The sequence below is a fragment of the Strix uralensis genome, chromosome 6 (assembly GCF_047716275.1).
Source record: "Strix uralensis isolate ZFMK-TIS-50842 chromosome 6, bStrUra1, whole genome shotgun sequence".
Taxonomy (NCBI): domain Eukaryota; kingdom Metazoa; phylum Chordata; class Aves; order Strigiformes; family Strigidae; genus Strix; species Strix uralensis.
Window position 1 is genome coordinate 19,614,412 of NC_133977.1, and position 20,858 is coordinate 19,635,269.

The 20,858-nt window shown below is 37.7% G+C and overlaps 1 protein-coding gene across 1 annotated transcript in view; it reads left to right on the top strand.

The window, feature by feature from the left end:
* Window positions 1-20,858, top strand: part of TTN (titin) — a 242,891-nt gene that overhangs the window by 123,574 nt on the left and 98,459 nt on the right. Inside the window, exons 159-170 of the mRNA XM_074873084.1 lie at window positions 11,018-11,113; window positions 11,685-11,759; window positions 12,681-12,761; window positions 13,933-14,037; window positions 14,563-14,640; window positions 15,022-15,075; window positions 15,293-15,376; window positions 16,418-18,364; window positions 19,312-19,362; window positions 19,443-19,838; window positions 20,045-20,320; window positions 20,552-20,827. Coding sequence (XP_074729185.1) covers window positions 11,018-11,113; window positions 11,685-11,759; window positions 12,681-12,761; window positions 13,933-14,037; window positions 14,563-14,640; window positions 15,022-15,075; window positions 15,293-15,376; window positions 16,418-18,364; window positions 19,312-19,362; window positions 19,443-19,838; window positions 20,045-20,320; window positions 20,552-20,827 — 3,519 coding nt within the window. The remainder of the gene's footprint in view (window positions 1-11,017; window positions 11,114-11,684; window positions 11,760-12,680; window positions 12,762-13,932; window positions 14,038-14,562; window positions 14,641-15,021; window positions 15,076-15,292; window positions 15,377-16,417; window positions 18,365-19,311; window positions 19,363-19,442; window positions 19,839-20,044; window positions 20,321-20,551; window positions 20,828-20,858) is intronic.

Below are 20,858 nucleotides of genomic sequence, written 5' to 3' on the forward strand. Positions count from 1 at the left end.
ATTTTATACTTTAATTTGTCTTACTATTTTGGATTATTCTTACTATTCTACCCTCTTGGGTTCATCAAAACAATCACAACTAATACCTTCAAAGTGATAATAGTAGAAGAAAAGAAAGTACACATTCTAGTAGCTAAGAGCAGAAGATATCAATGTAATTGAAGTACCAGAATCTCCACCAAGAAAAACTAGATGCCATCACTGCTAATTCTTGAAAGAGTCTTCAGCTTATTATCTGCAATGTTATTAATATCTTTTGTCCTGTCCATTCTGTTTATAATTATCATGGATTTTGCTTATAGCTTAAGTTATACTATCAGTGCACGTGTGAATTTGCATATGAGGGCGATGAGGCTTGGGTGGTGGGGGTGGAGGAGGGGTGAGTGGGGTGACATTTGAGAGAAAAGGGAAAAAAGCCAAAATGTGGCATATTTGTCTTTAAAAAGGTCAACAGAAATGATTGATGCCTGATATGTTTTTAATGTTTTCATTGCAGTTGTGTTTTTATGTTTTATAATTCACTTAAATTTGGTATGATTGTCAGTGCAGTTGTTAAATTTAGAACTAATATCTTTTATGTACATAAAGTGGCCAAGACAACTTTCCCAGAAAAGAAAGTAGCTGTTCCAGTTTCTCGAAAACCAAAGCACATTGCAGGACCCTCAAAACCAAAGCCTCAAGAGGTAGAACCTCAAGAACTGGAACCTGCTAGAGTGGCCCGAAAACAAAAGCCTGTTATGGCACCCCAAAAACTAGAGCATGTTGTGGCATCTGAGGAGCCTGAGACTGTTTTGGCATCCCAAAAACTGGAGCGTGTTGTGATGCCTGAGAAACCAGAGTCCATTGTGGTACCTGAGGAACCCAAGCCTGATGTGGCATCCCAAAAAATAAAACACGGTGTGATGTCCCCAACACAAAAGCCTGTTGTGGAACCCCAAAAAACAGAGCATGTTGTAGTCCCTGAGAAACCAGAGTTTGTTGTGGTACCTGAGGAACCCAAACTCGATGTGCCACCCCAAAAGCTAAAGTATGGTGTGATGCCCTCAAAACAAAGGCCTGTTGTGGAACCCCAAAAAACAGAGCCATTCATGGCCCCTGAGGAACCTCAGCTCACTGTGACACTTGAGGAGTCAGAGAAAGTTGCATCAATGCAAAAATCAGAGCGTGTTGTGGTGCCCCCCAAAACAAAACCTTTTGTGCCACCCCAAAAACCAGAGCTTGTTGTAGCACCTGAAGAAACAGAGTTTGTTGCAGATTTCCAAAAATCAATGCCTATTGCAGTATCCAGAAAATCAAAGCCTGTTTTGGCATCCTGCAAGCCAGAACCTGTTATGGTGCCTGAGGAACCGGAACCAATTTTGGCACCCCAAAAACTACAGCCTTCTAGGGTGCTTCGAAAACCAAAGCCTGAAGTGGCATCTGAAGAACCAGAGCCTGTTTTGGCACCTGAGGAACCACCACCAGCCGAGCTGGCCAAAAAGCAAGAGAGTGTTGCTATACCTAAAAAACGAGCAGCTCCACGATCTAAAGGTACCACTTATGAATAGAATGTCTTTTTCTTCTCTTGAGCATACTATGTTTCACTGCTCATTTTAAAGCTTGATACACATAACTAAAAGATACTAATATCTTTAAAGAGCCTGCAATGCCCGAAAAGACTGTCCCAGAAGAGAAAATTCGTGTAGCTCTTCCTGAAAAATCAGAACCTCCATCAGTCAGAGGTACATGTTATGATGAATACATGTTGAACACACCTAATCTTCTTCTCTTAAGTATTATCTTAACCTCTTTTTTTTCTGTCTGTTGTTTAGAATCTGAGGGTTTAAATAACGCTTGCTAAACAATTGAACTGAGTATGACTGTGTGCCAAATTGTTACTTCAGAACATTTATGTTGTCCTCTGTGTTTCAGTCTCTGTACTTATATTCAGTTGTATTGTAATTGTCAAATGAAATGCACTAATATCTTTGAAGTGTCTGAGATGCCTGAGAGGGCTGTCTCAGAGGAGGAAGTGCCCATTGCTGTACCTAAAAAGGCAGGAGCTCTGCTTGCTAAAGATACATGCTACCATGGTTATCATCATAAGGAAGAGTGGGGGGTTTTTTTTATGAATCTCATTTTAATGAGATCTCATTTTTAATGAATCTCTGATATCTAAAATGTGTGACAGATGTACCAAATATGAATTGCTGTGCAAGGGTGTAAAATGTTTCCTCAACTAAAACATCCAAACCTTTTTTGTACTGTTTTTTTGGTATGTTCAAAAATTTCAGGAGGTAAGATTTGATTTTTTTCGGCTATAGTTAATAGATCAAGCAGTTATGATGAACTCCTGTCTACCAATAAATGCCAAAACTTTATGGATGCTAACAAAAGAATGAATGCATAAGCTGTTTTTCACATCATTAGTAGGAATGGTTTAGCACATGGTTTAGTGGGAGTTGACAGTATTAGGTTTACAATTGAACTCAATGATCTTAAAGGTCTTTTCCAACCTAAATGATTCTATGACTCTATGAGAAAGGACAAAATAAGCAGAAACTGAAAGTTTCAGTGGAAAGTAGCAGTTTCTGTACATAGAACAAAATAGTTGCGATATCTCTATGTACCTGTGTTGCCATGGATAGCATCATGGAGCAGAATCTTTTCTTTAAACTGTTAATTGTAATTTGCCTGTATTTTGCTGTTCCTGTGAACAGCTAATTCACTGAGCCTTGTATGAGGCATTTATTTTCTCAGATTAATCAGGATGAGAGACTTCATGATTGAAATACTAAAAAATTACTTAAAATAGTCTAAAACTGTACACACCATAGATTGATGCAGTGCTGCATCATTTAATTTCCTTTAGAAAGTCCCAAGTGCTGGCCAGAGAAGTAAAAATTCCCTCTGCCACCAGATTCTCTTCATCTGAAATACAATGACATTCCTCAAGTGAAGTACCACCACACACTGATGATATCAAAAGCATTTAAATAATGTAAATGAATATAACGGGCAACAGTTATAAGCAGCATCTAATGATTAGAATGGAAGCCAGAGCTGTTACGAGAAAGAATGTGCAAAGCAGAAAGAGAGAGGAAACAGTCAAAGACAGAAAAAGAAAGGTGAAGTCAACTTGAAAGATAAATATAGTGAGAATATCCAAGTGACAAGTAAAAAGATAACAGTAACTGCCAAAACCAGCCCAGAACACGCAGTCATGAATGATACATGACTGATACTCAAATACAGTAGGATTCTATAAATATGTCTCTGATCAGCTGTTACAAAGAAAGCATATGTTTTCTACATTTCCACCTTGACTCAGAAACAGAAACTAAACACAGAATTCCCATTTCCTGCGTGACATCTTTGACACCCTGGTCATTGTTTGAAGCAAAGCATAACTGCTGACCAAATGTAAACACAGCACTTTCTCAGATGACTGCATGCATGTATGATTGTCTTATTGCTTCATATGCATCTGTAGTGCCCACAAAACTAAAATATACTAATATCTTTGAAGTACCCAAGGTGCCCAAGAAAAGTGTTCTGGAAGAGCCCATACCTGTAACTGTGCCAAAAAAGCCAGAACCTGCACCAGTTCGAGGTACCTGTCACCCTGTCACCTGTCAGCCTGAATGGGACTGTTTCTTACTGTCTTACATGTTACTTCTGATGTCTGTTATCCTGTCCATTTCTGATTACCTGAAATTACTATGTTCTGTGCGGTGTAACAATTCAATTGTTAGAATGGCAAATACATAGGGAAAATGAGGGACTCTTCCAAACTCCTTCATATGTGTTCAGAATCTAAAATTCTATATATCAAAATTGATAAGATACATGGGAAAAAGCTTACTAATTTCAATTTTTAATGTAAACTTCTGTCTTTAGCATTTTCCCAAAAATGTCTAGTAATGTTTTTTTTTACGCACAGTATTTTTCTTTAGCCACTCCCAACTGGCAAGCCTGTGGTATTGTGTGCTAGTAACAGCCAGACACAGTCATGACACAGCAATATTAAAAAACAGACAAAAAAACAAATAAAGAAAAACACCCACAAAAACTGATCACTTCAGAGAGAATAACAAGGAAATCCAGGTTCAACGACTGTGAAGGAACGGAAGTTGCTATGGGGAAAGAACTCCCAAATAAAAAGAGGGACATACCTAGATAGGACAGTAGTATTTTAGGTTTTGGGCTTATGTGATCTGAGCCTACATCCTAAATAACAGATAGTCCAAACTCTTTAGTAAATGCAGTGCTTATTCAAATGCATGGCATATCAGGATGGTCTTCATTCCATGGTCAAATTTCATATGAGAAAATCATATGACTGTAGTCATACATTGATGTAACTTTTTTCTGACCATAAGCTCACAGGGACCCAAGAAGATAGGTTCTGCAAATCTGCACATAGTTGTTAGGTATAAGACCACCAGATCTTCTGTATTTGTGCAGAACAATTCTGCATCACATGAAGAAGGAGAGCAAGGAAACTTGCTCATTCTGCAGGTATCCCTTTTACCTTTGCCAAATGCAATTTCTAAATACAGGATTAGAGAAGCCCTGAAACCTCACTAAGTTAAAAGCCCCACATACTTCTACTGCCACAAAGTTGAAAAAACAGAACACAAATAGAGGAGAGAAATAATAATGATGATGAGATTCCTGTTCCTCACCCTGTCACTGCCCACACTGCTGCCTGGAAAGCATCAACAGCTTCATGAGGAATGGCAACAGATAAGATATGGGCTGAGGTTTCTCCCAGGGAAAAGTCAGATCCCAGCGGGGCTGAGAATGACAGTCCCTCTTCCCAGGCAGGGAAGGCTGCTGAGTACAGAGTGGGGTATTCCAATTCACACCTCACCCTCGAGCAGTATCTAGACATAGCCAACAGTTTTCTCACAGAACCTGCTTGGCATCACCACTCTGTGCTGGTGCCTGTGCCTGTGCCTGTGCGTGGTTTTGTGTGTATGTGAGTTGGTGAGTGAGAGAGACATGGGTCAATACTGTGAGACCAGTTTGGTTACTGTCTAGTCACTGGTGCAAGTCTAGTTTATGTTTCATTGTTCATCTTCCTGCTTAATGTATAAAACTGACTGTTACTAATATCTTTGAAGCACCTGAGGTGCCCAGGAAGGCTACTCGTGAGGAAAAAGTACCTGTGGCCATTGCCAAAGCACCAGAGCTTCCAGCACCCAGAGGTACCTGTCTTCATGGATGACTTAACAAGGAAGATATTTAATCTTCTTCTCTTAAGTGTTGTCCTACCCTCTCTTGGCTTGTCTTGTTTCCAAACTGAGACTCTCAAGGTTGTGCATGCTGGGTAAACGGTGCTGCACGTGTGTGTGAGGTTTTGAGCCAGCTGTTTTGATGTTTTGTGTCTGTGTTGCCCTGTTTTTTGTTCCTCCCTGGCACATGTTTCCACCAATGTAAAATGAAATGCGCTAATATCCTTGAAGTGCCCGAGATGCCTGAGGCAGAGGTCCCGGAAGAGGAAGAGGAGGAGGAAGCACCGCCAGAGGTGGCACCAGTTGCTGAGCCTGTAGAACCAGAAGCTCCTCCAGCTGAAGGTATACAGTGGTGTGGTGGTGTTCTGAAGGAGCCTGCCATGCCCTCTGGGTTGCTGCAGTGCTGAGTACTCTTTGCCCCTTTGCATTCTGTGGGGAGGGGTGAGAGCAGCTTTTGGTTGTGTTGTGTCTGTGTGTGCCTGACCTTTAGCTCAGTCAAGTAAAAGTAACTAATATCTTTAAAGTGCCTGAGGTGGCTGAGGAGGAAGAGCCAGAAGAGGAGGTGCCAGTGGTCATTCCCCCAAAGCCTGTGGCTGTGCCCAAGAAGGCTGTGGCTGTGCCAAAGAAACCAGAAGCTCCACCAGCTAAAGGTATATCTTCTGTGAGGAGCTGCATTTTATTTTAGTGTATTCATTAATATTTTAATTTGTTATCCCTTCTTTTGTGTAAGAATTTTTATGTGTCCTCTACCCCTACACATATCTTTGCATATATGACTAACAAACCAGTCACTAGTGGAATGTTACAGTGTTAAAAATCTAAACTCTTTGATTTTCTTCTAAGTGTTTTGATATTTTGTGGTTTTCCTAACTGTGAAATTAAGAGGGAATAATATCTTTAAAGTGCTCAAGGTGCCCAAGAAAGCTGTCCTGCAAGAAAAAACACCCGTTGCTGTACCCAAAAAGCCAGAACCACCACCAGCCAAAGGTACATGTCATCACTATTAGTATCAGCATTAGAAAGAACCATGGTCTTCTGGAGTTAAATTGAACTAATTTTTCTGGTGATGACCTATCAAAGATAGGTGCGTAAGAAATATGAAGTGCAATGTGGAGTGTCAAAAACATGGCAGAAAAATAGCTTCAATTACTTGAAAAATATCTATAGCTTTCTGAAATTTTTCAAAAGTTTAAGAATTAACATTTACTGAATGCTTAGTTTAAACAGAATAACATGCTGTCCTGAAGAAAAGCCTGCAAATAAGTCTTCAGTTTAAATAACATAAATGTTGCATCCCTGAATTTTCTAGTAGACTGTATTGCTGAATGAAAGCAGCAGTATCAGTTCTCTACCTCTTTAAAGTAAGTTAATGCTAATATGCATGAGGTAGATTTGATATCAAAAGACAGGATATATCTACTGCTCATCTTGTTGGCACATGAAAGGATCATTAATACAATCCAAAAGAGAGGAGAGGAAATATGTATTTCTGTAAACAATAGAATCTAAAAGAAAGGAACTTTGAAAAACTGAAAATGAAGAGGAAGTGTAAGGAATTGAAATAATTGATAGAAAAAAGTGGTAATGATAAATTATATATTACTTTCCTAAAAAAATTATGTTACAGTGACAAAGTAGACGTGAATGATACATGACTGATACTCAAATACAGTAGGATTCTATAAATACGTCTCTGATCAGCTGTTACAAAGAAAGCATATGTTTTCTACATTTCCACCTTGACTCAGAAACAGAAACTAAACACAGAATTCCCATTTCCTGCGTGACATCTTTGACACCCTGGTCATTGTTTGAAGCAAAGCATAACTGCTGACCAAATGTAAACAACAGCACTTTCTCAGATGACTGCATGCATGTATGATTGTCTTATTGTTTCATATGCATCTGTAGTGCCCACAAAACTAAAATATACTAATATCTTTGAAGTGCCCAAGGTGCCCAAGAAAAGTGTTCTGGAAGAGCCCATACCTGTAACTGTGCCAAAAAAGCCAGAACCTGCACCAGTTCGAGGTACCTGTCACCTGTCAGCCTGAATGGGACTGTTTCTTACTGTCTTACATGTTGCTTCTGATGTCTGTTATCCTGTCCATTTCTGATTACCTGAAATTACTATGTTCTGTGCTGTGTATCAGTTAGGAATTCAATTATCTAGTATTTTGTATAAGCAACCCAAATGTGTATTGAATTTATTGTTTTGTTTTCAGATTCTGAATCAGCAGATACTAGAAATGTTACATTTTAAAAGCTGATCATAAGTTTTTCAGTTTACTACCCAACTTTGTTATCTTAAATAGGCACCATAAATATCTCCATGAGTCTTGACAGTCTCAGTTAATGTATATGATAGACACGAATCTTTCAAAATGAAAAACCAATTTTTACTCAGAAATGCACATGTGAGGGCAGTAAGAAGAAGTGACAGCATATAAAGTGTTTAAAGAAAATGCTCAACATTTTAGAGTTTATAATGAAGAAGGAATGGTTATAAAATCTAGTGCACCACACAAGCTGTGGAAGTTGCCACAGTGAAATTAAAATCGAGGCAACAGAGCTACTTAGGATAAGAAATTAAGCCAATAAAAAGAAAAACATCAGCAAAGAATGGAAATGGAGGACAAAGGAGGGACAAAGGAGAAATTCTGGGTTCCGCACCCTGTCACTGCCCACACTGCTGCCTGGAAAGCACCAACAGCTTCATGAGGAATGGCAACAGATAAGATATGGGCTGAGGTTTCTCCCAGGGAAAAGTCAGATCCCAGCGGGGCTGAGAATGACAGTCCCTCTTCCCAGGCAGGGAAGGCTGCTGAGTACAGAGTGGGGTATTCCAATTCACACCTCACCCTCGAGCAGTATCTAGACATAGCCAACAGTTTTCTCACAGAACCTGCTTGGCATCACCACTCTGTGCTGGTGCCTGTGCCTGTGCCTGTGCGTGGTTTTGTGTGTATGTGAGTTGGTGAGTGAGAGAGACGTGGGTCAATACTGTGAGACCAGTTTGGTTACTGTCTGGTCACTGGTGCAAGTCTAGTTTATGTTTCATTGTTCATCTTCCTGCTTAATGTATAAAACTGACTGTTACTAATATCTTTGAAGCACCTGAGGTGCCCAGGAAGGCTACTCGTGAGGAAAAAGTACCTGTGGCCATTGCCAAAGCACCAGAGCTTCCAGCACCCAGAGGTACCTGTCTTCATGGATGACTTAACAAGGAAGATATTTAATCTTCTTCTCTTAAGTGTTGTCCTACCCTCTCTTGGCTTGTCTTGTTTCCAAACTGAGACTCTCAAGGTTGTGCATGCTGGGTAAACGGTGCTGCACGTGTGTGTGAGGTTTTGAGCCAGCTGTTTTGATGTTTTGTGTCTGTGTTGCCCTGTTTTTTGTTCCTCCCTGGCACATGTTTCCACCAATGTAAAATGAAATGCGCTAATATCCTTGAAGTGCCCGAGATGCCTGAGGCAGAGGTCCCGGAAGAGGAAGAGGAGGAGGAAGCACCGCCAGAGGTGGCACCAGTTGCTGAGCCTGTAGAGCCAGAAGCTCCTCCAGCTGAAGGTATACAGTGGTGTGGTGGTGTTCTGAAGGAGCCTGCCATGCCCTCTGGGTTGCTGCAGTGCTGAGTACTCTTTGCCCCTTTGCATTCTGTGGGGAGGGGTGAGAGCAGCTTTTGGTTGTGTTGTGTCTGTGTGTGCCTGACCTTTAGCTCAGTCAAGTAAAAGTAACTAATATCTTTAAAGTGCCTGAGGTGGCTGAGGAGGAAGAGCCAGAAGAGGAGGTGCCAGTGGTCATTCCCCCAAAGCCTGTGGCTGTGCCCAAGAAGGCTGTGGCTGTGCCAAAGAAACCTGTGGTTGTGCCCAAGAAACCAGAGCCTGTGGCTGTGCCAAAAATACCAGAACCTGTGCCTGTTCTTAAAAAACATAAAGTTCCTTCAGTTAAAGGTACATACATCAGTGACCAAGCCTCTCTTTTTCTCTGTTCTCTGAATACCTTTTCCCTTGTTTCACTGATGTACACAGTGGTTAGATATCTGATTGTGTAATCTGTCACTTGAAATTTTTTTCTTCATGTTTTGAATGCCTTACTCTTTTTAGTCATTGCACTTTTCACCATTGTACATATATATATGTATCTTAATGTTCACCAAATTCAAGTTTTACTAATATCTTTAAAGCACCTGAAGTGCCAGAGGGAACTGTCCCAGAAGAGAAAGTGCCCCTGACAACACCTAAAAAGCCAGAATTTAAAAAACCAGAGCCTCCTCCAACCAAAGGTATATATTGCCAGGAGTCATCTCCTGAGAAGAAATGTTTTCTGTTCACTCTTTTCTTTGTTCGTAACTGAGTCTATAAAATGTGTCAGTTGTATGTAGACTACCTTGAGAAAGACTGGAGCACAGCCTTTCCTGGTTGTGGCCACTGTTACTCACTGTCATTTTCTGTGTGCTAGGTGTTTTTGTCTTTTTTGTTTCATACATACATTTATATACACACAAATAAAAGGAACTAATATTTTTTAAAGTGCCTGAGGTGCCCAAGAAACCTGTCCCAGAGGAGAAAGTACCTGTTGCTGTTCCTAAAATACCTGAACCACTACCAAGTGAAGGTATATGCCATCATAGCTATTACTGTAAGGACAATCCTGTTGTTCCAAACATAAGCTTTAAAATAGATGTTGTCCTTTTTTTTCCCATTGTAATGTTTGTAAGATGTTCATATTTTACATGATACCAGTCTATGTTTCTTGTATCTATTTTCATATTTGGAAGTAAAATATAATTTTCAAAATTAAGTATTTTCAAGTGACATGTGCTCCTACACAGGATATTTCTAACAAAGTGTGTCTCTTTTTAAGATAATAGTCAATTCGCACTAAATTTGAGTCTCTTAAAACCTAGTATTTATATTGCTGTTATAATCTTAAACTAATTGGGAGCATTGAAGTTTTTATTCTTTCAAGTTACAATGACTCATCCACAAATTTAATGTTTAGTTTATATTGTATGCATAAAAAATACTATCCTTCACAAAACCCTGTTTCATTCTTACATAGAGAGAGTAGTTTTTCAAAAGCATGTGTTAACTGCAAAGGTAACAGATACTGAGTGATTACTTATCCTAACGTGTATTTGTCTGTGTCTATTGGAGTAGCTTTCTTTTTAGTGATATCTACATAACTGTTCATGTGAAACAATCTTATCATTGGAAACTTACACCACTTGTCAATATTCTTTAAAGAATATGAAATCGTAAAGGAGATTGAGCCTGAAGAAGCAGAAGAAATTCCAGCTGCAGAAGTAGAAGAAGCTTTACCAGCTGAAGGTATACAAAGTACCTGCCTGGAGTCTGCTGGACACCTTTCTTTCATTACCGTGCAGTTTTTTTCTTGCTCTGTCATTCTTCGCACATGTACCTGTGTGTTGTAGGTCTCTGCATAATTCTTTCTCTGTTACTGAGTTTTGGAAATGTGTTCTGATTTCTTAATTCTAAGTACAACATACAGTTTATGTTAAATGGTTTCATTTTGTTTCTTGTCGAGTCTTCCTGTCATTTGGTTTCCCACCTGTTCTCATGTTATTAACATTTTTTAAGTCAGCTTGGATATTTGTATTGTGTGCATGCTACAAAACAATAGCCTAAGGCTCTTTCATACTCCCTTTTAACTGAATGAGATTTTTTTCACTGGCTTCATTGGAAATGAAAAATGACTGTCTTTTCATTTGTACCTCACTCTTCACATAACTACTGCAGTAGTAAATTTATACTAAATCCACCTAATGTTATTTAAAGCACCAGAACCTGAAAAGAAGATCCCTGAAAAGCGAAAACCACCACCACCTACTCCACCAACAGAAGATATTAAATTGGCAAAAGAACTACTTAAAGGTATAATCATCTGAAGCCACAATTAACAATGGGAACTCAAACATATAATCCTTTAAATTATACTGATGAATCTTGAAAAGCATGCTTTTAAACATATCACTTTGGATCTTTTTCTTTTTTTTTTTTCCTACTTTACTATAGCTTTAATGGTGCACCTTACTAATGCTCAATTCCTCATGATTTTTTACCAGTGTTATGCCAAGTCAGTTTACATGGGGTTTTTTAATAGTTACAGAAAAAATCAATTTATTAATAAAAATCTTAACCAAGTTAACACATTCTTCTATCCTTAACATAATTCCTCTTTCTATAACATGTTCTTACAAATGAAAAGAATCCCCAGCAATAATTTGCTGGTGTTACTGTCTGAACGTGGGTTTCAGATCAACTGTGCTTCTGACAGATCATCTGACTTCTTCTCAACAGTTAATCAGCCAAAATCTTAGCTTTGTAGCTCTTGTCTTTCTATTATGTCAATTGTATTAATCAGTTGTTGGGATTTTTTAGAAAGTTCTTTTCTTTTTTGAATCTAATGATGTGTGTTGAAAAAATAAAATAATTTTCTTTAAAGCTCCTGGATTAAGGAAGAAAGTTGTGACTGCAAAACCTGGTGAGCCTCCAAAATTGGAACCCCCACCTGCTAAAGGTACCTAGCTAATATAAGAATCTGACTTAAATTAAGCCTCTCGTGAGCCCAAAGTTGTAGTTCTTGATACCTTCTTCTTCTTTAATTTTCTCAGAAATATCAAAAAGCTGTCTATGTCAGATTATGCTAAACAGCGAACTCCAGTCTTAGATGTGTATGTTCATGTTATATTTATGTCCACTTTAACCTCTCATCATGCAATTCATGAGATGCAAGAGACAGAATGACAGAAGAGTGAGAGAGTTTTTGAGTTTTGTCACGTGTAGGTGCTCACTTTGGTTCTCTGCTTAAGGAGAAATAAAAATAATATACTGTTTAAATATATATAGCATTGTTCAAACATACTTAGTTTATTATTTGTCTGAAATGTAACTTATTTTTGTGAGACGACACTTTCCAGAGATAGAGATGAATAATGAATGGAGCAGGCCACTTTACAAGTACTCTTATTTTCATATGTACTGGAGCTTAAGACAAGCTAAGCAGCTAAGCAGTGAACATCTCTCCTTAATGCTGTTCCAGAACTAGAAATTAAACTAAATGGATCCTTATGTACATCACATATACACAGTTCAGATGAATAAACATGTAACATAAGCCTGTAAAGAAAGAGGAAGAGGAGATAAAATGTAACTATGATAACTCTCTTTGAATACGTAACCTTTATACTTTTGTCAAGCCATATTCCTCTTTTGTTGATTTGTGTGAAAATTTCCTCTTATGCATAAGCCTAGAAGACAACCGTATGCAAATAATATAGAAAAAGTATTAAAACCATCAGCTTCAATCTCAGCAGTTTTACCTTTGCTTTTAATAATCAGTAGTGAGCCAGCATTTGATTTGTGTGTTTGGAATAGTTGTTGGTTAGCTCTTAATACTGTTATGAACCCATAATAAAATCTTGAATAACATTCTTTTAAGTGCCTGGACTTGTAAAGAAACCTCGCAGAGTGATTCCTGAAGTTACTCCTCCACCAAAAGAAGAAGTTGTTTTGAAAAGAGGTATAGTAACTTGGCTCTGTTTTAAAAACCCCATCTTATTAACATTGTTCAGTATATTCCTCTAAGTAACATTGTTTTATGTGTCTGATATGGAAAATTACATGAACCAAGTACTACCTGATGTCTGTTGCTTGGGGAAGGCATTTATATTTGCAGGGATGAAGTGGGGATATCCTGAAAATCTGTCAGATCCAAAGAATTAGTAACGAAAACAGAACAGAACACTGAAAATCTGGTTCCCTATAACTCTCTTCTGTTTTCCTTATCTCTGTAAAGTCTATACTAGATTTGACAGTTTTCCACTGTCTTCAGCTTCTGGACCCCTAAATATTTTCCAGTGGCAGTGTAAATGTTAGTCACATAGGTAGCATCTGTATTCTCTTTTATGGTTTTCTAAGAAGCACTGCACAGATTGCAGAACCCCGTGGTACTATTGTACATCAGTCTTCTTTCCTGCAAAGTCTGGAGCCATCTGAATCACTTCATGCTCAATTATTGCTTAGAAAAAGGAGGCACTATTTCCAATTATTTTTGAAATACCACAGTGTGATGACTCATGCCTGCATACCATGCAGCTGACCTTCAAATTTCAGACAACATAATAAAATATATTCAGTTTTTCAGATGACAGTCTCATTAGATATCTAAGACAGATATCTGACAGGACAAAAATAAGTGAAATAGGTAAAATGAAGAACAGACATTATATAAATTTGAGCTCTCCAAATACGCCACTTAAAGATTCGGTCTTGTTCTCTCACTGAAGTCAATAGGAGTTTAATCCATAATCCCGCATTTTTTCTCTGAAAATCATTGGTAACTGCAGTTATTAATGCATAATTATGTATAGTAAATCATCATTTAAATATGGTAAGAAATATAAAAGATAAAAAAATGTATTCTATTATAGACAGTTAACATTGACATCTTTGCTCTCAGATGGACTGCTCTTAATAAAAGCATCTTTTTGCTCTAGATGACTTTGAATTTTAAAAGGTTTTCAGTGTAGTATCTTGCATAGTTACACAAAATCTTCTATTTATATTGAACTATGTATTTTACATTCCTGCTTCTTCATGATTGTTGATATATTTTTCATCTTTTGTCTTGTTCACATCTTATTCTTTTGTTTACCTGTGCTTTAAAAACTGAAATTCCTTTGTTTTTAAAGTTCTTAAAAAGAAAACAGAAGAGGAAGAACCTAAACCAGAAAAAGAACCTAAACCAGAAGTTAAACCAGTACCTACCCCAGTAGAAAAAATTAAGAAACCTGAAGGTACTAGATTACATTCAAATCTATCTGATAAAGTATAGTTAAAAACAGAAAATAAAAATCCTCATTTAAGTAGTATTCTCTGAAATTCAGGAATGAAAGAGAATTTTTTAAATGGCTTGCATTAACCTAATTGTGTAAATTAAATCTTTGCTGAAAGCAAAACCAAATTTGACATCCACTTTTGGGTTTGAATTATGCATTTTGAGATTGCTTCTCAATCTTCACTGTGTATAGAAGAGAAGTTTACAGATGTTTTATAATACTGATAAAAATATAACTACTGTGAAACAGTTAATCCAAGCATTCTTTTAGTTACTGTTTTGCAAATATTCGTCCTTTTGTCCATTTAGTGTTTCTAATTTATTCAAATCTCACTCTTAAAAATATATGTTCCTAAACCTTGTGAACATCTGAAACTGTTTATGTCTAAAAAGAATGAAAACTTTTAAATACTTTGGGGATAATTGTATTTGGGGATTCAAGGCCTTTCGATATATTTTACAAAATAAAAATAATATTTTAAAGTCCCAGAAATTCCTAAGAAGAAAACTGAGATACCTGTCATAAAAAAAGAGGAGAAACATGTGCCAGAGCCACCAAAAGGTACAGATGCGTGGTATTCTTCTTCCTTGTTGCAGCGACTAAATGATATTCATTGCTAAATTTCATGCTATATTAACTTAATGCATTACTCTCATCCAGTCTGTCCATGAGTATTGTGTCATGATTAACCACTTTGGATTCTTCTGGATTTCTTGCTGTCTTTAATTCTTCAGTGCTTGAAAAATTCATTTTTCCACCGTGTCTTGCTTTATAAGAGTTCATCTCAAGTTAACTTCTTGCTTTCTGGCTAAATAAAATATAAAACAATAAACTCTGTCTTTGATTAACTTTCTCTGTATTGTTGCTTCTAACTTTAATATTCAATGGGATTACAAAACATGTAAATTAACCTATTTGTAATTGTTGTGTTTGAAATGCCAGAGCCTAAGCAAGCAGCTATCCCACTTCCTGGGCCTGAACCTAAACCTGCAGTAGGTAAGAATTCTTTAGTCATGAATAACAGTGCAGCCTTTCTTGTGCGTCTAGTATTTTCCATTCAGAGATTTCTGGCTAAAAGGACATTAAAAAAATGTCTTTAGCATTACTAGACTGAAACTTTCATACAATCTACAGAACATTTTGAAGAACATCATACTTAAAATTATTTATTAAAACAAATATATGGGAACTCTTTTTTTTTTTTTTTCTACAGCTCTAAAATCTCCAAAACCAGCAGCAGAACCAGCGCCAGCTGTTACTACTCCAGTGACAGTCCCAGTAGTTGGAAAGAAAGCAGGTATTTATGTTTATTCTATGCTATTTATAGGGGTTTTCTCTCTGAGATACCTAAATACCTTCAGATTAAAAAGAATGAAGAGCTGTACAATCATATAACTCATTCATTACACGAAGATTTGAGGTCCTATTCAAGGATCTGGTTATTCTAGGTACTGTCACCTAATCTAAAAGACAGGTGTGTTTGATATATCACAGAGATGAAACTGAGTTCTTCTTTCTGGATGGTGATATGTGCACCTTTATTTATTGTCCTACAATGAAATTTGTGTATTCTGTTGATTCCTGACAGTTGTTTATGTTTCAATGTATGCCTTGTGAAATGCGTCTTGTATTTTCTGTATAGCAAAAGAAAGGTTACATGTTTCTAAACAATTCTTGTGTTATTTGGTTTTTTGTTTTTAATTTGTTATTGAAATCCTGAGGAGAAGTGGCAGTGGTGTTGAAGAACTAGAGTATTGCTACTTTCAACTGATGCTCTTAGGAGCCCGGATCATACCCTGCTCTGAATAAAGAACTGTGAAGAGTCCAATTCCTCTGAAGCACTCTGAGCCTGAGGTCCATCAGTAGAGCTGATGTATATGCTGCTCACCCATCGTTCAAAGGGCCTCATGTTACAGTAGAGCTCACCTCTTGGGCACTTGAGAAGCCTAGTGATGAATGTCTCTTGGCCATTGATTTGGTGATGTAGCCAGGCCTGCAGTAGCTTAACTAACCCATTTTATATAGATGGCCAGATAGGCCTTAGAAAGCTGTCTTTTTCTGCTACTTCTAACGTGGGTTAGATTTAAACTGGCAAACTAGTTGGACAGCGCTCTGCACCATAACAGTGGTTTACTCAGGTCTTCTGTACTGTTTGTGTGTGCCATTTTTATCTTTCTTTTGTTTTGTAATTGTGTTGTAAGTCTTCTGTTGTGTGGAGAAAAAGTGTTCTATGTTCATTTTATTTCAGGTATAGCTGGAAATTTTGTCTTAAAATATATTGTTCCTGATGCTTATTCTGATGGATTTTAACTCTAAATTACCTGTGAAACCTTTGTAGCTGCAGAAAAGCCTGATGCACCATCTATACTAAAGCATAGAGATAAAAGGCCCCCAATGGAAGAAGAAAAGCCTGAGTCAGTTGTGTTGAAGAAGATTTTGGTTGAGAAATGCTTGCATGTAAAAGAGAGAGTAAGTCCTAAGGAGACAGTTCTGGACAGTCAGACAGTAGAGCCACTTGAGTTTAAAATCTTACTGGAAACAGCTGATGGAATACTGAAGCCAGAGCGAGATAAGCAGGAGAAAGTGGCCTTTAAATATTTTATCCTGGCTCCTGAAGAAGAGGAGCCGGAAATTATACCTATAGTTTCAAGAAAGACTACCCTTACAGGTGAGAAAACAGAAGTTGCAATAGATCACATTACTTATGCAAAGAATGAACTACCACTACCTGATGAGGAATTGAAATTGATTTCAATAGCATCTGAACATGCAGAAGGAGATTCTGAAGAGGAAAAGGGGGATGAAATTAAATTGGTTGTTCATAGTGAAGCTGCTATAGAGAAAGTCTCTGACAAGTTTAGTGTTCATGAAGGAAAGATTCCTGTACATGATAAAGAAGAGGAAATTGAGTCAACTTATGTGCCTAAACATATGCCCAGAGAGCCATGTGAGCCCAGGGACCAGAAAAGACTTCTAGGAAAAATGAGAAAATCAAAAATCAGTTTGCAACCTGAAGAATTTACTATTAAGGATAAAACCTCATTTGTAAAGAATATCACAGCAGCAGGAATAGCTGAAACTCCTCTGCTTACAAGTGAAGAAGAGAGAGGAGGTTTTATTCTAGAGAAATCTGAAGTTCCTCTTGGAGAATCCATGAAGGAGCATGGTATACAAAATAAAACTCAATGGATGAAGAAATCTGGTACCACAGTAGCTGAAATTCCTATAGATAAGATTCTTGATAAAGAAACAAAGAAAATGGAAATTATTCAAGATGATGAGAAAGATGACAATCTGGACTTTACATCGGCAGAACTACATTCCTTAGACCTGTCTGAGGAGATTGAACCAGCACTGAGAAAAGATGTTGACCTAGAATACCTCACTGAAGATGAGGAGGTTCCCAGAGAAAAAACTTACATAATCTTTAAACCATCTGCTCTTAAACCAGAAGTAGGGGAAAGGAAAGCAGGAGAAAAACATTCTGCAGAGGAAGAAGTTCATTGTGAGGAGGGTTCAGGACAATGGTTGACTGACAAAGCACTCCTAAGTGATAAAAAAACAGGGAGAAAGATTATACCAGAGAAGGAAGAGAAAACTACCTTCAGCACCCACTTAAAAAAAGACAAAATTAGACAGTCAAATGCCCATGAAATGCTGTCTGTGGAAAAAGAAAAATTTGATACAGTGATTACAGAAGGAGGAATGGAAGATGAAGTTTCCACGGGAGAGCATGAAAAGGGAGTCAAAGATAAAACAGTTGACAGATCTGAGTCAATAAGGAAAGTTCCTATTCAGCCCCCAGGGAGTCAAGACAAAAAACAATTTCAAGAAGTTCATGCTATTCAGGATGGATGTCAAGACACTCCAGCTCTCCAAAGCAACAAAGAGAAAACTGAAGAAAAGAAATCTTTGACTGTAGAAGAAGTCAAGCTTTCAGGAAAAGAACTTCCAGTGACAGAAAGTACATCAGATGAAAAAACATCAGCTAAGGATGGCATTGGGAAAAACACATCTTTTACCATGGAAAGAGAAAAGGGAAAGCTTTCAGATAAAATACCATCAAGCAAAGGAACTCCTGCAAATGGAGAAGTTACTTACTCCTCAAGCATAGGTAAGATAATATCTCCCAAGAAAGCAGAAGGAGAGAGAGAATTCCGGAAATCAGAACCTGCTTGTGTGATTGGTCAGGCCAGTAGACATTTGAGTGAGAACAGAAATTTGGATGCACCTGGAGAATCATGTGAAGTTCGGGATGTTCCTGCAAAGTCTCAGGCAAAGCGAGGTGAGGAAGACTGCTGCCAAATTCTTCCACAAAGTGCTTGTACTATTTGCTTCAGGAGAATACCATTTGCTGTTATGATGTTTGTTTTCATTCTTTAACACCATTCACATTTCCATCTAGTCTGTCAGCTGGCTGTATGGGCATTCAGCCACTCTTATCGTGTTTGTCTTACCTGTCTGTACATACATCTGTGTGATCATTGTTCATTGTCTTAGTCTTATACTTTTATAAGACTGCATAAATCATGTTGTGTGTCACTATGGTCTCAGAAAAACTCACATGTTTTATCTAGTATTCATTTTTCCACCCACTGCAATAAAATCTGTCCTGCATTTCATTCATACCATTCACCCATTAAAACTATCTATTTCCTTTCACAAAATGATGATTGTATACCATGGGCAATATTTTCAGAAGTCGGAGATGATTCATCACAAGTTGGGCAACTAACAGAACATCCCTCATTTGTGAGAGTATCACATTGTCCTGAAACATGTATTTAATTTATACAACTTATATTTTTGTTGTCTTCATTAGAAAAGTGTGTGCTTTTTCTAAAAAGCCCATGTAATTTGTAATAGGTACTTAAGCTATTTTGGTTGCCATGTGGGTATTGATCAAGGGCCTAATTGTGAGTAAAGTGTCAGAGAATGGCAGAATTTTATAAAATAGTGGACAGGACAATAAATTGAGGAACTAGGAGCTCCTAAGCTGCCTTTCAGTCCCTGCTGCTGAATATGTGTCTTTCCCATGCTTAAAGTTATTGAACTTGCCATTGAGATATAGAAAGTATAAGTTGTATAAATATACACTTATGTTTATATCTTCCTCCCCTTTTTGTGTATATAACTAAAGGAGATAAAGTCTGATGTATAAAATAAATATTTGTCTTAATTCTGGTATGTATATTTAACTACATTCCTAATAATATTGCTGTTCTATTTCAGAGGCCAAGCCACCAAAAGAAGAAACACCAAAGGGTATCAGTCCAGTCAAAGGTAGGATACTAGAAGTCAATACCTAAAAGCAAAAGCAATAAATCAGGATTAGTTTATTCATTTCTGAATCTGAATTACAGCCAAGAAGACTCCTTCACCAGCAGATGCAGAAAGAAGGAAACTCAGACCAGGCAGCGGTGGTGAAAAACCTCCTGAAGAGCCTCCATTCACTTACCAACTCAAGGCTGTACCACTGAAGTTTGTCAAGGAGATGAAAGATATAGTGCTAACAGAAGCCGAATCTGTTGGGTCTTCTGCAATCTTTGAAGTCCTTATTTCACCATCCACTGCAATTACCAGCTGGATGAAAGATGGAAGTAACATCCGAGAGAGTCCAAAACACAAGTTTATTGCTGATGGCAAAGATAGAAAGCTGCATATTATTGATGTCCAGCTGTCAGATGCTGGTGAATACACTTGTGTATTACGACTGGGGAACAAAGAGAAGACATCTACAGCCAAACTCATTGTTGAAGGTATTCCCTGTTTCAAGTTTATCAAGAATTTAAAGGCTAGCTATTCCTCAAGCTAGAAATAGTTACTTTGTGAATTTACAGTGGTTAGCAGATGCATCCTTTTGTTTCCATCAATCACTACACACACTGATTTGATATGTAAGGCATTTCTGCATCACATCTTCTGTATATAAATGAGATAAATCAAAATGTTGTGTTTCCCACAGCACTCCCAGTACGGTTTGTGAAAACTCTTGAAGAAGAAGTTACTGTGGTTAAAACCCAGCCACTGTACTTGACATGTGAGCTTAACAAAGAAAGAAATGTGGTCTGGAGGAAGGATGGGAAGATCATCAAAGACAAGCCTGGGAAATTTGCTCTGGGCATTATTGGTTTGTCACATTCCCTCACGATCATTGATTCAGATGATGCTGATGCTGGTACTTACAGTGTTACCGTGGAAGACACTGAGCTGTCATGCTCATCTTGTGTTAAGGTAGTAGGTAAGCAATCAAAACCATGTTCTCCTTTCTCTGTGGGATATTTGGGCTGTTTTAAAATTAGGAAAGCTTTGTCTTATAGTATTACAATATAAATGGACAAATAAGATTTTTACTGCTACTGAAGCTTGTTGTAATACAAAATCTATTAGTTCTATTTCTTCTATTTATGACCAATCTATTTGTAATAAAAGTCTGCTAAGCTGTAGTTTTATGTAACTTTTTGTCATGCAGAAGTGATAAGAGACTGGTTAGTAAAACCCATAAGAGACCAACATGTGAAACCGAAAGGGACAGCTACTTTCACCTGTGACATTGTCAAGGATACACCAAATGTTAAATGGTTTAAAGGAGATGAGGAAATCCCTGCTGAACCAACTGACAAGACAGAAATCTTGAAAGAAGGAAATAAAATTTTCCTGAAAATCAAGAATGCTGGCCCTGATGATATTGGGGAATATTCAGTGGAAGTTGAAGGTCGCAGATACCCAGCTAAACTGACCCTTGGTGGTAAGGAAGCTTTTATTTGTTCAAAAACCTC